The sequence below is a fragment of the Thermobia domestica genome, chromosome 18, assembly GCF_964235325.1.
Source record: "Thermobia domestica chromosome 18, izTheDome1.hap1.1, whole genome shotgun sequence".
Classification (NCBI taxonomy): domain Eukaryota; kingdom Metazoa; phylum Arthropoda; class Insecta; order Zygentoma; family Lepismatidae; genus Thermobia; species Thermobia domestica.
The window spans coordinates 54,387,914-54,406,134 of record NC_137471.1 but is presented as its reverse complement, the minus strand read 5'-3'; the positions used below and the strand labels follow the sequence as shown (position 1 = coordinate 54,406,134).

Here is an 18,221-nt window from a genome sequence, read left to right as displayed (position 1 = left end):
AAAAAAAAAAAAATCTATGGCGTCCCTCCACTTCCTAAAAAATTAAAATGGACAAAGATAGGCACGGGGGACGGCGTGACGTCATCCATCCCCCTACCTTTTCACTTTTACCCCTGGCAATAACAAGAGTAGGTAGATTTTAAGCGACAGGGGAAAATGGTTTTGAACAGACAGAGAATACTAACTTTTTAATTGGCACTTATCAAAGATACAGTTTCAAGTGAAAGGATTTTTAAATTCCTTATCACATATTAATTTTGTTCCTTTATCTTCGGTTACTCTTTTCCTTTCCTTCCTCCCTGTCTGTTTTGTTTCGCGTTCCTTCTGCTCCTTTCTTCTGCGCAGAGCGGTAACTCTAAAAAGAGTCAAGACCTAAGAGAAACGTAGTGGTGAGTAGTACAGCAATACCACAGCAAGCAAACATATCCGTTTGTCCGCTCGTAGGATGAGGAACGAAGTGTGGAAGCTCCAATCTTTGCGCCACGAACGAAATCCAAGGATTTTTCTCCCCGCTTTGACACGTTTTGTGGAAGGAGTATGTGAACCGACAACTGCCGTGTTTTTTTTCTTTTCTTTTTCTAAAGTGATGCGATACGATCTGACATTTATTAGTGAGTCTTTAAAAATGTAGCTAGAAGAAAAAGAGAACATGCATTGTTGATGTTAATTCAGGGAATGGCATAAACTATGTCAGTGATACCTTGGCGCAGTCCTTGGATTTGGCAAATTTGTGTTCTTCTGATTACAACGGCTTGTTCTGGTAAGTGATTGTAAGATTTTCTTTCTGTCTGTCTGTCTTTCTTCTTGTTTTATTTAGAACTAGCATCAATTACTCCATTCGCTGGGTTAAATTAACAAAAAATAGTACTATGTTCCGTTAGTTACTCACTTTTTACTATTATTAAAGCGCTCTGTGATATCGGTCATTTTTGATGATTTTTATATATCTTCCCCTCACCTCCCCATGTTGCAGGGCACGGAATTGGAAGTGTCATTGTTCATCTCAGCGACTCCGAAAACTATGAATTCCACACTGATATTGGTCATTTCGATCACTTTATACAGTATATCTTCCCCTCTCCAAGTATCGGGGCTGAATTTGAATTTAGACGGCATCAGAAGTGTCACTGTTCATCTCAGCGAACCCGAAAACCATGCATTCGACACCGGTATTGGTCATTTTCGATCATTTTTATATATTTCCTCACTCCCACCCCTCCAAGTTGCTGTGCTGAATTTGGATTTATACGGGGTCGGAAGTAAGGATGGCCAAAAATGTTCGGATCCGGATATCCCGGACCCAGTGAGATCCGGATCCGGATCTTGCCGGATCCGGACCTATATCCGGATCTCGAATCTGAATCCAAAATTCGAATCTCGGATCTTGATTCGTATCCAAACCTACATCTGAAATTGTGATGATAAAATTGAATATCTAAAATTCGTCAAAACATTTTTCGGATTCACTAATATAGTACTGTAGGTTGTTGTGCTTTTAAATGTTTCCATAACACGTTTGTACTACCTTTGTTCTTTATTTTATTTTAACCTTGCAATATTTACATGTTGCACTTTCTGTCGAAGTCTCTTTAGTAAAATGTTTCCAAGTTTGACTTCTTCCCATTTCAGAGTATACTGAATTGTCTGAAAACTTATGTAAATGGTATCAAATTCTTCTGTTTAGCTCCTCTTCGAAACTTTATGTTAGCTTCATATTGAAAATATTTATTTTATTCTTAGAAAATAAACTTTCTTATTTTCTCATATACAAATGAAATATTTTTAGATAAGGCCCTTCTAATCGCAGGAATACTAGACAAAACAAACTCTTTATTAATAGTAGTTTCTGACTCACTAAAGTCCATCCATCAAAAATGTAATAATGAATATCTTTCATTTCGAAGGTACGGTACAACAAAAAATATAGACTGGTTGGCGTGGAACAACAGTAGATTTTTAAACATACACACGAGAATTTCAGGAGAGCGATATGGTTGTGTAGTATTATTAGTATTAATAAAAGTGTTCGTTGTATGACTTTATTACCTAACTTATGGCTTGCCCTTCTGAGGTCGGGAGTTTGTTGAAGGAGTAAATATAAAAGAGATTTCTGTTATTTTTTCTTCACCCTCCAGGTTTCTAGGACGTAACCAAAACATATCCATGCATCGTATCATTGAAGCGTTTTGTATATTAAAATGTTCAAAAATATTTAACATATTCGCATTTGTTCATGTGATCTCAGGTTCAATTTTCGGTGGGAACATACATGGGAAAATTGAAAGCTCAAACAATATGAAAATAGTACTTAAAAGTCAGGAAATTAATATTAAAACTTTAGCTATCTATTGGGACTGTAAGGCTGTAGTTAAATTAACCCACACGTTTCGTGAAGATATATTACGTCGTTATTGTTTATTTACTATAAGCTACCAAATACATCCACAGAGGCCACACTTTATTTACACTGTAGTAATCAACAGATGAAAACATTGGAAAAGGAATGGAAGGAACGTCTCCAGAGCCTTAGATCAAGGTACTAACCTAGCATTTGCCCAGTATAACTGAGGAACAACCCTGGAAAATCCTCAGTCAGGATGGCTGGTCTCCGAATTCGAACCCGGTATTATCCAATTGCAAAGCAAGAATCCTAACAAGTTGCCTGAGCTTGCTCCGTATTATTATTATTTAGCTAATAATTAACGTAATGTTCTAAAATTAGTGCAAATTAAACCCTGCTTTTTTTTATTGCTGATGTTATAGTTAATAAGCCTACATGAGACATCAGTCCCCCTATTAAATGGGCCTTGCTTAAGAAAGAATACTAGAACTGGAATTCAGGAAGCGGGGGTGAAGAGATTAATGAGGATGAGGAAACTGTGTACGATGCAAAAACTGAGTAATTATGACTTCATCACAGATATATTCACTTACATACGTCAATTAATATTTCTCTGATACAGGGCATTCTTGGTAGCTCAAGTGGTAGAGCGTTGGCTTCGCATTCGGGAGGTCGTGGGTTCGAATCCTGCTGCCGACCATCCTGACTGAGGTTTTCCAGGGTTTCCCTCAGTCCTACCAGGCAAATGCCGGGATGGTACCTAGCAAACAGGCCCTGGCCGATACCTTCCCAAATCCTTCCCATTGTTATTGTTGTTGTTGTTGTTATCCAGTGTAAAATGGCCTCTGAGCTGTATCTGGTGATTGTTAAATAAATAAATAAATAAATAAATAGTGGCAGGAAAATGGCCCGCTTTTGTAAACGAACACACTAAGCACGTGCGTATAGGCGCAATGTCCGTGCAAAGAAACATAGGTAAAACTAGAAAAAATAGGGAAAACGAGGGGGAAATGATAAAATGCCCTTCAACTTGAAAAAAGAAAGCTAAAAATAACTAAACTTAGAGCTACGAAACACGCGAGGCGAATCTTATTGAAGAGATTGTTTTTCCTTAGTGACTAGTTGTGCTGACTACGAACATGAATTACAAAGAAAACAAGTAGCTAGCTCTGAGTTTCGCAAACTAGTTGAAAAGGAAATATTGGATAAAATTTAATAAAGAAGGCATTTATGATAATTAAAACAAACTGAATTATTGGCACGACAGTCCTTTGGTTCCTACCAGCGGGCTTACGTTCAAAGTGGCGATGTGTAGTCAACGCATCGACACTTGAAGTCCCTAATGCCGGCTTTCTAGACTGGAATCCGCTACCTCTTACTTAAGATAATTCCCCAATTGTCCTCATGATACTGAGTCAACATCGAAATTGTTGAGTGCCTCTCCGGAAATTGAACCCATGACCACGGGCACCGAAGGCATGCGCTAACCATGATTTATATATATATATATATATATATATATATATATATATATATATATATATATATATATATATATATAGGGGGCGCGGTGGCTCAGTGGTAGAGCGTTCACCTCTGGTGCTTGGGGTCCCGGGTTCGATCCCAACCCCCGCCAAGTGAACTTTGTGGTGGACAAACACCGCGCTCGTGGGTTTTCTCGGGGTTCTCCCGTTTCCTCCCACTTTCTTCATTCCACCATTTCACTCATCTCTCATCATCACCGTCTCCTTTAGCCTAACCGGCATAACCGTGGGACGTAAAACTTAAAGATTTCATTTCATTATATATATATATATAAATAAAGGTAACCGCTTTTTATCAGATTATTTAACCTGTTGAATGCTTTGCAGGGATTACACTGTAACCATTATGACACCACACAGACATAGAAGTAAACGAGGACAATTAAAAACATCTATGCCCGAAGCGGGATTTGAATCCAAGACATTCACAGCAAACGATCCAGAGCCTAATTTCGCAGACCACTCGACTATGACTGTCGAGTTTTCTCGGCTAATCCGTAGCACATTTAAAGTCACTGATTATTTTAAAAGTTGCTCCTAAATACTGACAATCTAAGTCTTATGTATTAAATATTTCCTGTGATAATACCATACACTCTTTGTCTTCTATAGACGAAAAGCTATAGTTACCCACATTATCTAATACAGAAATAAGTTCTGATTCTCTAATAGCTGCTGATGGTGATAGTCAAGGTTCACCGAAGCATGATCCCCAAACCCAAACTGAGATATTGATGTCACTGGAACGCCTGAAAAGTCATTGTGGGTAAGTGAATTGCCCACTTGTCAGAATGAAGGGCGATGGTGATGTGAAATGCGGGGCTGTCAGAGGTACTACTTATAATAATTGGATTCATAATATTCTATGTTGCCGTAAACCCTCTTCAAGAAGATAACTGTTAATCTTAGCTTTGAAAATATTACATAAGGAGTTTTATTGCTATTATTAGGTTGCATGTAAATCTCTTTATTCCGGAATTATCGGATTTATTTTAACACTTAACTTTCACATCTCTTCTGATTTACGAATATGTAAATCGCGATTATCCCCTTAAGGTCAATTAGTGATATTTTAAATCATTTCGAACCAACTTTATATATGGTTAGTCTTGTTATATGGGAATAATTGAGACCAGAAGCAGTCTACAGGCTAAGTCCAAAAGAATCTTGACCGACCTCCTGGTAAACGACGTCTTTCAGCAAGGTGAATTGTGGCAATCCGATACCCACATGAGGAAATCTTCCGGTTCAAGTGAAAGCTTCTATAAGAATCAGCACCCTAATCAGTGGAATGTGCCTTGCTCTTGTTTCCCCAATGTGAAAGTACCTAACTTTATTGTTAAAAATGAAAAAGGCTTTTATTTCAAACAAGTCACCATTACAGTTTTCGTATTTGAACACAACACTCATGAAAAGTCATGTTAAAGCGCGACTTACCCCTGAAAAAGAATGTTTATCTGATTTTAGTTTGTCGTGTTCCCCGAAGTACATGCGGAATTAGTGCAAGTGCCTTCCGCTCGCATGACCTAGGTACAAACGGCTACGATCTTGGTACTAGCACTTGTTTCGGTTTCCAGATCTCAAATATTTATCTTTCAGCCTGATTCTATGTATGAATCCGAAATTTCAAATCTAGATAAGGGGCACCATAATTAATAGTTTATTCTCGGTGCTCATATTGTGATTTACTAAATAATTATTAAATCTAATTGTAAGGTATACATTTGATATTTTGAGCAGACTGAGCAAGATAAATAAACGTAAAAGCTAGTCAATACTTGTCTTAACTGTTTGTTTTCTTAACTGTCAATGAAATAGGTGTATTGAGGTGTATATATATATATATATATATATATATATATATATATATATATATATGTGTGTGTGTGTGTGTGTGTGTGTGTGTGTGTATTTCATCTCGGTCTTGCAACCGGGTGGACCTAGATTCGACATTCGAACTCTCATCTGTATCAAACGTTTTTTTTTTTTTAAGAAAAAAATAAGTAAGCCAAGGATTTGATCTTTAGAGTAGAATGAAGGAGACAAATAGACTTGTCAATATTCGTCTTAATTTTGTTTTCTTCTTCACTGTTAGGACTTCGCGAAATTACTTTCGGCGAATTTTAGATATTCAAATTTATCACAATTTGGGTGCGATGTGGGTTTGGATAAGAATCAAGATCTGAGATCCGGATCCAGGTCCGAGATCCGAGATCCGGATCCAAAGGATCCGGTCCCTCCGGCCATCCCTAGTCGGAAGTGTTACTGTTCATCTCAGCGGCCCTGAAAACTATGACATTAATTCGGTACTAATATTGGTCATTTTTAATCATTTTTATGTATCTCCCCCTGCACTCCACCAAGTTGCGGGTCTGAATTTTGATTTAATCTGCATCGGAAGTGTCACTGTTCATCTCAGCAACCCCGAAAATTATAGATTCGATAATAATATCGATTATTTTCGGTATTAATTCACATTTTCGATATTTTCGATATTAATTCATATTTTCGATATTCATTTTTAAATGTCTCTCCCTCCCCATGTGTTAAGTTACATCGTCAAACTGATATGACAAAAAACATCTCAGATTTCAACCTCATCTATGGTGAAAATTTGATCGAGATCGGTCAGCTGGTTCAAGAATGATGAAGTCACAAAGACAGTTATTTTCATTTTCTTTTTACATATATATATCTCCCCTCCCCTATATTGCATAGTAAAAGTGAAATGACGAATACACTTCAGGCCCTAACCTTATCTATGTTGAAAGTTTGATCGAGATCGGCCGGATGATTCAAGAGTTATTAAGTTTTATTCATTTTCATATATTTTCCCTCCCCTAAGTTCTACCGTCAAAATGAAATGACAAAAACTTCCCAAATTCGATTAAGGTCGGTTGGGTACTTCAAGAGTTATGAACTCACGAAAATAGTCATATATATATATATATATATGTATGTATATATATATATATATATATATATGTATGTATGTATGTATGTATGTATGTATATCCCCACCCCTATGTTGCTCCGTCAAATTGAAATAATAAAAAACATCCCAAGCACGAAGTTCATCTGTGTTGAAAATTTGATTGAGATAAAGATATTTTTTTAGTATTTCAATGTCATGCGAAAGTATGCTGAATGTGTGGCTTAAAAGAGAAAACAAAAGAAATTGGAAGCCGGAAGCCGACGTTATGTTGGAAGCCAGTGTTTTCTGTTAATTTTTTTCTAATGTGTGTGTGTGTGGGATCTGGGATGAAGAGGAAGCGAGCTCAGTAGGTCAAGTGGTTACCAAACATACTTTTCTGAGTATGTGGCCAGGTTCGATCCTATATTAAGCTGTAGTGTGCAAGATCACATTGTTGTGAGATCTTACCCTGTCACTAGTCCCTCCAATTTCATCTTCGAGTTGAGTTGATTTTAGTTTAGCGTCCCTTTCAGCAGCGAGGCTATATGAGACGTGGACCTACTGATTAACGTGGAATCCGAACCACATGAGCTCCCGCCGGGAATCGAACCCAAGTCTCCCAAATTTCATCTTCGAGAAACTTGGTATTAAAAATAAGAACTTATTATGATGCATCTTTTTAATTCAAATATGTTGAGTTTGAAAAGTAAAGAATGTAATCTTTAAGTTTTAGGTACCACTGTTATGCCGCCTAGGCTAAAGGAGACGGTGATGATGAGAAACTAATGAAATGGTGGAATGAAGAAAATGGAAGGAAACGGAAGAACACCGAGGAAACCCAAGCACACGGTTTAATCCACCACAAAGTTAACTTGGCGCGAGCTTGGACATTTTGAGTTTGAGTTTGTGTGTTTTGTGTCCTTATGAATACCGAGATGATAAAAGACAGAACCTACTATTAACTTAGGTTTCAGATTACGAGCGGGGCTTGAGCTAGGCAGTGATGGAACAGCTCACTTTGGGTCACGAGTTCCATGTTAGTCATCCGGGTTTAGGTGTTGATACTCAGACTCGGTAACTCAGAAGTAGCCACATGTCAGCTCTGTAGCATTATTGCAGAATTTCATACTGGATTATTGATGTTCAGTACTTGAGTTCTTTAGAATTTCATAGTGGATTAATGATGTTCAGTACTTGAGTTCTGTAGAATTTCATAGTGGATTATTGATGTTCAGTACTTGAGTTCTGTAGAATTTCATAGTGGATTAATGATGTTCAGTACTTGAGTTTTGTAGAATTTCATAGTGGATTATTGATGTTCAGTATTTGAGTTCTGTAGAATTTCATAGTGGATTATTGATGTTCAGTATTTGAGTTCTGTAGAATTTCATAGTGGATTAATGATGTCCAGTACTTGAGTTCTGTAGAATTTCATAGTGGATTATTGATGTTCAGTACTTGAGTTCTGTAGAATTTCATAGTGGATTAATGATGTCCAGTATTTGAGTTCTGTAGAATTTCATAGTGAAGTAGTAGTCAGAGGTTTCTACTTAGAACAGTTCTATTAGGCCGGAAGAATACCTACAATCTAGTGATATTAAATTCACATCCTATATTCAAATGCTCGAGCAAAATAGTACTTAAATAAAACAAATTAATTAATCGAATAAAGAATAATTTATCAAATAAATATTCGTCTAATGAATAATTGTTCAAGTATACATTCAAATGACTAATAATTATCCAAAGTAAGCATTCAAATAAGGAATAATTGTTCAAATAATCATCTAATAAGAAAAGTTGAACAAGTACGTACGTATTTGAACAATAAATAACTGCTTAAATAACGAATAATGGTTCAAATAAGCATTCAAATACTTAATAATTTTTAAGTAAATTCGAATTCGAATAACGAATAATTGTTCAAACATTCAAATAACAAATAATTGTTCAAATACCATTCAAGTAATGAATAATTGTTCGGAATAAGCATTCAAATATCAAATAACAACAAATAATTGTTCAAATAAACATTCAAATGACAAATAATTGTTCAAATAACTACTAATTATTCAAATAAATTCAAATAACGAATAATTGTTCAAGTAATCATTAAATAAGAAGTGTTGTGTGAGTAAGTACGTATTTGAACAACAAATAATAATTGTTCAAATAACCAATCATTCAAATAGTTAATATTTTTTTCAAGTAAATACGTATTCGAATAACGAATATTCGTTCAAATAAATATTCAAATAACAAATAATTGTTCAGATACGCATTCAAAATAATTGTTCAAGTGAAACATTCAAATAACGAATAATCCTTTCAACAAACATTCAAATAACGAATAATTGTTCAAATAAACATTCAAATAACGAATAATTGTTCAAATAATCATCTAATAAGAAAAGTTGAACAAGTAAGTACGCATTTGAACAATAAATAACTGCTTAAATAACGAATAATTGTTCAAATAAGCATTCAAATACTTAATAATTTTTAAATAAATTCGAATTCGAATAACGAATAATTGTTCAAACATTCAAATAACAAATAATTGTTCAAATACCATTCAAGTAATGAATAATTGTTCGGAATAAGCATTCAAATATCAAATAATTGTCCAAACAAATATTCAAACAACAAATAATTGTTCAAATAAACATTAAATGACAAATAATTGTTCAAATAACTACTAATTATTCAAATAAATTCAAATAACGAATAATTGTTCAAGTAATCATTAAATAAGAAGTGTTGTGTAAGTACGTATTTGAACAACAAATAATAATTGTTCAAATAACAAATCATTCAAATAGTTAATATTTTTTTCAAGTAAATACGTATTCAAATAACGAATATTCGTTCAAATAAATATTCAAATAACAAATAATTGTTGAGATACGCATTCAAAATAATTGTACAAATGAAACATTCAAATAACAAATAATCCTTCAAACAAACATTCAAATAACGCATAATTGTTCAAATAAACATTCAAATAACAAATAATTCTTCAAATAAACATTCAAATAACGAAAAATTATTCAAACAACTATTAATTGTTCAAATAAATTCAAAGAACTAATAATTGTTCAAATAATCATCAAATAAGAAGAGTTATGCAAGCAAGTACGTGTTTTAATAACAAACAATTCTTCAAATAATGAATCATTCAAATAGTTAATATTTTTTTAATAGTAAATACGTATTCGAATAACGAATAATCGTTCTTCAAATAAATATTCAAATAACAAATAATTGTTAAAATACTCATTCAAATATGGAATAACTGTTCAAATAAATATTCAAATAACAAATAATTGTTCAAATAAACATTCAAATAACGAAAAATTATTCAAATAAATAATTGTTCAAATATATTCAAATAACGAATTATTGTTTAAGTAGATATTCAAATAAACAATTAAATAACGAGTAATTATTCAAATAAATATTCGAATAACGAAAAATGGTTTTGAATAAATATTCGAATAAGGAATGATTATTCGTATAAATATTCAAATAACATTTAATTAATCTAATAATAATTATAGTAGGAAGAAAATAATTTGAACAATAATTTCTAATAATTTTAAGAGCACTAATTTAAACTACTTTGTCTTCTAATTTTTGTTGAATTTTATATAATAGTTTAATTATTCATTTAAATTGTCCGTATATTTTCTGCTTCTGAATGCAGAAGTGATATGCTATAGTTGAAAGTGGAAGGACATCTTTTAATATTTCCAAGCCATTAGTCAGAATGCGTTAAATGCAGCAGAACGTCAGCCATTGTGAAGGAGACAGACCTTTCTTTCTCCTTTGAAGTTGACGAATGATACTCTTAAAATTATCTCGTTGGCGGGAGGTTTCGGCCATTAAGACACGTTTTCCGCTAGTCTGCTCCACACAAGGTAGGTAATTCATCGCTTGGCTGATACTAAAATCGGTCTCTCTTCTCTGGTTTCCTTACATAGATCAAAAGATATAACACGTAAGATGACAAATGAGCGCTTTTATTTATTTTTTTTTTTTTCTAAAATCTCTTACTCGAAATACCTTTCGTATTACTTTGTTTTTAAGTACTTTGTAAAAATTAAGAATAGGAATAAAGGATCGAGTATGTGAACGTCTATTTATCAATTCTGTTCTTTTTTCTCCTTGGTAAATAACGTCTAAAATTTGTAGTCTGAAAAGGTTGTAGTCCTCTTAACCAAATTCTTTTGCGCTAGTCCACAATTATCTATATAACCCAGGCTGGGTACATTCAACTGAAGATACATGGTCAGCGCATTGTTTCCGAACGTTTTTCTTGTTGACGACCTCAACCGTAGTTTGCTACCTTTTAATCCAAGTGTTACTCTGCAAAATGATATTTCTCCACTAATACAGTAAGTATCAGTGCGTATCGCTGTATTGGCACAAATGAATCGCTGATTTGAGAAACAGCGTAACTCAATAATTTCAATATTGCCGTAAGTCAATGATTTGTGACGTTTCTCAACTCAGGGACACTTGGAGCTCGATTTGCACGAACTATTATCATGACTTCTGACATATTGCAACCCAACAGTGTAGCTATTCTTCAAAAATCAAAGCTGCATGTAAACTCATTTTCGGCATATGGCTAACTTATGACGTTTCTCAAATCAGCATAAGTGATGGTAAGTAAGATCTTTTCTGTTGAATTAAAGGGAAAGAAGTAACAACAATAAGTTCATACAGATGTCTAAAAGTAACTACGGGGGGACCAAAGTGTATTTACAATCCATATCGTCTCACTTTATTTATTTCTAAAGTTTATTATACGTAATTTATTTTCGATAGTTTCGTAAAATATTAAGCTTGTTATAGTAAATCCCATAACCTTCTTTCCATATGAAATTAAATTTAATATGGCTGCTCTTAAGATATGAGGTACATGTATTAATAGTTAAAATTATTCAAATTATTATATGAATATTTTTTTTATTTAAATCTTCAGTAGATTTAATAATTTCCTCTGAATATTCGAATAATAATTCATGTAATTATTCCAACTCTCATTTGTTATTGTAATAATTATTCGTTTATACAAATAAATTATTCGCATTATATTCAATTAAGAATATTGATCTTATTAAGAACATTTTGTTTGCTCATTATTATTACTAATTGTTGTCTCCGAGGCTTTGTCTTACTGTACACTTTAGATTAATTAACAGCTCTATTTATTTATTTATTTTGAGATTCCGCACCAACCAAATAGTGATGTCAAGCGGACCGGCTCGAGACCTGAGCCCATTGGCTCAGCTCGGCTTGGTTCAACTGAACCAACAAGTCGAGTCGGCTCGATTTGAATGAGCCATCGCCTCTGTTCGACTTGGTTCAGGTGAGCAATCGGCTCGAGCCGGCTCGTTTGAGATTCAGCCATCAGTTCGGTTGGGCTCAGCTCAGGTGAACCATTGGCTCGAGGCGGTTTGGTTGGAATGAACTATCGGCTCGGTTCGGCCCAACTGAGCCGAGGGCTCGAGCCGGCATGATTGGGTGAGCTGTTGTCTTGGCTCACTTCGGCTCGGTGGTGACTGAGCTGTGATCCGAGCTGTTGACAACACTACAACCAAACCATCCCGAACTCTATAACATATCTATGAAATTCAAGGACTTAATTATACTGGCAAATGACAGTGCAGGTAGCGACATCTACTATTTATTATTACGATTAGCGTGACGCACGAACTGAGCTGTTTGCCATTTACAGTATTATTATAATTTTTAAAATTTTTTACTGCTGTGAATGAAATGAAATCTTTCAATTTAACATCCTACCTTTATGCCCTTTAGCCAATTGAATAATGATAGAGAAATTGTTGATATGAGAATGTCGGGGGAAATGGGAATACCTCGAGAAAACCCACAGATCGATATTGTCCACCTCAAATTTTGCTTGTAGGGAGATCGAACCAGGGACCTCACACACCACAAGTAAGCGCATTACCACTCAGCCACCATACCTACTTATTTTTACTGCTGTGGGGAAAATAAATATTACAATTATAAACCTTTACATCTACTGGTTTGTTAGTTTCCATTAGCTCTTAGCAGTGAATGGAGTTAGACCTCTCATCAGACAGAACATTCACATTTAGCCTATTCTCAATTTAAAAGTATCGGAGCTATTTCTTATCAGCAAATGTCTTAATGACAACATTAACAAGGCACATGTTAGCTGTCAGTGACAACGATTTACCAAACTTAAGGCTTTTGTCCGACACACTAGCATAAAATCTATGGACAAGAGTCCCATTTCCAATACAGAATTCATAGTTGTTATACACCCTTCACTGAAGTTATAAGACCGCCCACATAGAACAGTAAGACAAATTCTACCATCGTTCCTTTATATCTGGAAATAAGTAAATATGGCTCCAAACCTTTTAAGAAGTAGAACAGATTAAGAGCTTGGATTTAACATGAACCATAAACATTTTCATTATATAACTAGGATTTATTAAGTGTAAAATAAAAAAGGGATACAATAGTTGGCACAATAATGTAAATTATGGATAGCTTGATGCGGCTGCACTGATGGAAGCTCCATGGACACGTTAAAGTTGAAATATCCTAAATTAAAAATCAATTTCCTTATGGAATTTTCTATTATTAATATAACAAATTATAACTTTAGTATGTCCCACGAAGTTTCCATCAGTACAGTTATATTAACGTAGCTGATGTTTGCATTGAATTATTGTGTCATTTTTTTTTTAAATCTAAAACTAGTGTTGCCTACGAGACGAGACATTTTTCGTCTCGTCTCGAAAACGATATAAGAAATATATTTTCAAGTTCAAGTCGAGAAACATGAAAATTCTCGTCTCGGACAAGATAAGACATTTTTCGAGTCTTGTGGTAACAGCAGTTTATTCACGTCTTAGATTTCAAATACTGTTTTACTGCTCTATGATCATAGTATAAAAACTATAAAGTGATAAAGTGATTGTGTAATCACAATGAAGAACATTTACCAACACGCAAGTAATTACATAATATATTCCATAATAACAAATATAGTTTAAATGTTGTTATAGGTATTTATTTAATTATTTATTTATTTAACAACCATCAGATAAAACTCAGAGACCATTTTGTACCGGATATATAGGCCTAATTGCAATAACAACAGTAGAAAGGATTTGGGAAGGTATCGGCCAGGGCATGTTTAATAGGTACCATCCCGGCATTTTCCTGATAGAACTGAGGAAAACCATGAAAAACTCCAGTCAGGATGATCGGCAGTGGGGATCGAAACTACTACCTCCCGAATGGGAAGCCAACGCTCTACCATTTGAGCTATTTCATTCGATGGACCTCTCGTACGTCTCTCATGACGCTGAAGGATTCTAATAACTTCTAGATTAAATTAAGAGAAAAGTCAGAGCACACATTTACAAAACGAGATTCGAAAAAATTCGAGAGAGGGGGCGCTGATTTCTCTGTAAATGGGGGGGCCCATTCAGATGCAGAAGGCAGACATGAGGATTTTAAGACAAATCGCATTTAAATTATGCCAAATGTTGTATATTCTTAAATAAAATAAGGGGGATTCACATCAGCTTTGGGAGGGCCCGGTTCCCCTCGGCCCCCAGGATCGGCGCCCTTGGGGGGAAGCTTTCCGACAATAGAGGTTAGACAATACGAGTAAAATTTATTTCTCGTCTCGTGAGCAACATTATAAACAGCGCTCATAAACACAAAGATGTTATAATACAGATGTAATAAAAAGAAGCTTTTATGACTCACGTTAAATCCATATTAGTTGTATCCACTCCTATTCTCTCTCTCTTATACAAGGAACACATACATGTAGAAATAATAAATTACAGTATAACCCCGATTTTACGTTCTCGTATTTAAAGAAAGATTAATTTTGTCCCGCAAACTATAGATATATAATGCATTCGCATTTAAAGAAAACCGTGTTTAATAAATTTTCCACATTTAACAAGAAAAAAACACGGAAAAAGTCATTAGTACAGTATATCAGTATATTAAAATCTGTGAAGTTTTTTTTTCTTTCTGAAATTATTGTAATATTTTGTTTATGAAAAAAAAAAGAACTATCTTCTTTGTGTTTCTTTTAATGTTAATATTTAAATGTTATATTAATCGGATCTGTTCCGAGGATTATCTACACACAATACTCTAAGTGAATTCGTATTTATTTTTCTCAACTTAGCTCAAAAATAATAAGTTAGCATTTTTTTCCTTAGCTCAAAAATGATGTTAGCATTTTTTCCCTTCAAGTATTTGTTAGCTTTTACTTCCATGTTTTCAATGATTTTTGTTCTGGTCTTTAGTGAGCTTCCTAAATATAGTATTCAATATAGTATTTCTCAATCTTGGAAGGGTGAAAACACTGATAGTATACATATTTTTAATAACAGTAGGTTTGATTTAGCTGTTTGTCATTTAATAGCATATTTAGAACCAGGATGTTTTCTATGTTTATTTAACTATGTTGATTTTGAAATATTTTAAAATAAACAATCCTTAAAAGTGCAAAGCAAAATTGTTTCAAAAAACACAGTGCAAAGACTGTATTAAAGCCTCATATTATAAATCGTAGAGAAACTTGGTTTTAATAACGTGAACTCTTTTATAATAAACTTCTACGTGTATTTAGTGAAAACCCATATTTAAGAAAAAAATCCCCACGCAATTCGTAATATACTGTATTAAGGTGCAACTATAAAATTCACTTAAGCACAATCTGCAAGTAAATTTTTGAAACAAATTTAACTTTGTGTAATTCAATAGACAACACGCACTTCTAAGCATAAAGTTCTCATTGTGCAATAGCTGCAAGGCGTTAGAGCAGACTTCTATTACTTTTTTCTTTTTTTAAACCAAAGTGATGTCTCGCCTCCGTTATAAATGGCATCACATATTGACAAGCTTAATTTGATCTAATTAAGAACGCTTTCTAGTACATTGAAATAGGTGGAAGGGATACAACCTCTGAAGGAAATTTTTAATTAAGTGAGCTTCCTAAATTTTGACATGTGATTAATCGAAACACGACCAATGATTGGCGGATGTATTTATCACTGTTTTATTATATAGGTTTAGTGCTAGGTGTTAGCATTTGACTGTGTTTCTTGAAATGGTTTTGTAATTAATGGAAATGGATTAACTAAATGGTGTTACTTTACACTGTCTTGTCGTTTTTCAATATTAATGTATTCTAATGATGTCTACGAGTATCTGTGTGGTCTCTCAGAAATTAAATCTTAAGGTTTTTATTGTAATCATATCCAAGAGAAAGTTATGTATTTCTATTTCTAATACACTAGAAAGCAATGAAGATATGCTAGGTTAGGTTTGTATCTTATGGTACTAGGATAACCTACTAAAACATCATATGTTTTTGATATGAGTGCCCGTAGTGGGGCCAAGAGGAGGCAATTGTTCCTCTATGGATTTTTGAATGGGTTCGCTTCTTCGAAACAAATATAAAAACATATTAGATTGTCTTACTTACCCACCACAGTATTTAATATATTTACTGTAGATAATAATTGTTTCACAGGAAGCATTGTGTGCATGAAGGTGTGTATTGTATATTCATGACTTTGCTTGTGCGTCAGTCTTTTGCAACCTTTGGGGAAAAATCCTGCAGGCGTTTATGTTTAGAAGTAGCAATTCTTAAAGTAAATTAACGGAAACTGGGAGCTGACGTAAAAGGTAAAAATGACTGCATGTTCTGGTGATGATAAGTAATATTTTACCACAGTATGTATAAGTGTGAAGACATATTTTAACACAAAAATTGCAAGATTAGACCACCAATAATTCCTTTAATGAAGTAACAATAACAGTTTTTGATTAAACGTATATTTCAGGAATATTATTACCGTGGCCCTGCGTAGCGTAGTCGCTAACGCCCTCGCCTTCGGTGCGAGCGGTCCCGGGTGGGGGCACTCGGTCGAAAAAGTGTAACAGCTTTTTTAGGTAAGCCACCCTGAATCAGGTTTTCCTGCGTTTCCCTCATTCACACCATGCAAATGCCGGGGTGGTCCTAACTTATAGGTCCCAGGCCGCTTCCTTCCTTCCCTTTCCACGGATTATGTGCTCGCCGAGGGACGTCATCCCTCAAAACGTGAAGGGCTACATGGCCTTAGATGCCGAAACCCCAGAAATCTAAATCCTAACCTAACCTAATATTATTACCGTAAAACGAAAACAAAAATGTTCAAAGATATACCAATCGAACAGATCTTATTGAGATGATCAAGTGATATTGGTGAGTGTAAAATCTTCATCCGCAGTTTCAGAGAAAAGCGAAATATATCGTTTTTTTTTTTCCGCAAGTATCAAAATTGATGCTGTATGATAACTTACTAAGATGAAACTGATACTAAAGTCATACTCATCAAACTTTTTATTATGACACTAGCAAGACGACAGTATACAGTGTAATTAATTATATTACCCAAAATTATGAAAAACTCTTAAACTGTAATTTGTGATTAACAACAACATTGTCTACAAATCAAAAAATATCAATTAATGACCATTGTTAATTGAACAAAGTGAAATACTTAAGGGAAATTCTTGTGCATAGTTTTCGATTACAATCTAGGAAAACGAATTTGTATAACGCTAAAAAATATGTCATTCTTGCTAATATTCATTTGTTATATTTTATTTTACTGAAACATATTGTTTATTTATTTATTTTGTACTGTATATGTGAAAAATGCGCTGTTAACTATTAGATTATATCTATTGTTGTTTCTGCTAACAGTGACATTCATACTTAGCTGCTGTCCCCATCCCAACTTGGTAAAGTTTTTTTTATGTATATTAAATCAGTTTCGTTTCTCATTTTCGTTTTTTTTTTTTTTTTTTTTTTTTGTATATTGGATCACTTTCATTCTTTATTTTTTGTATATTGAATCAGTTTCATTCTTCATTTTCGTTTTTTGTATATTGAATCAGTTCATTCTTTATTTTCGTTTTCTTTGTATATTGAATCAGTTTCATACTTTATTTTCGTTTTTTTGTATATTGAATCACTTTCATTCTTCATTTTTATTTTTATTTTTGTATATTGAATCAGTTTCATTCTTCGTTTTCGTTTTTTGTATATTGAATCAGTTTCATTCTTCATTTTAGTATTTTTTTGTATATTCAATCACTTTCGTTCCTCATTTTCGTTTTTTTTTTTTTTTGTATATTGAATCCGTTTAATTCTTTATTTTAGTTTTTTTGTATATTGAATCAGTTTCATTCTTTATTGTCCTTTCTTTTCAGTAAAGTGATTCAGTTTCGTTCTTTATTTTCGTTTGGTTTGCTTCTCTGTTGTCACCCCAAACTTCTCTTCCTGGTGTTTGTGGTGGACAACATCATGCCCGTGGGTTTTGTCGGGTAC

At 33.8% G+C, this 18,221-nt stretch overlaps 1 protein-coding gene across 1 annotated transcript in view; it reads left to right on the top strand.

Moving 5' to 3' along the window:
- The first annotated feature begins 331 nt into the window (after positions 1-331).
- Positions 332-18,221, top strand: part of LOC145675933 (uncharacterized) — a 108,946-nt gene continuing 91,056 nt past the window's right edge. Inside the window, exon 1 of the mRNA XM_081746742.1 lies at positions 332-760. Within this exon, the coding sequence (XP_081602868.1) occupies positions 688-760 (73 nt within the window). The 5' untranslated portion in view covers positions 332-687. The remainder of the gene's footprint in view (positions 761-18,221) is intronic.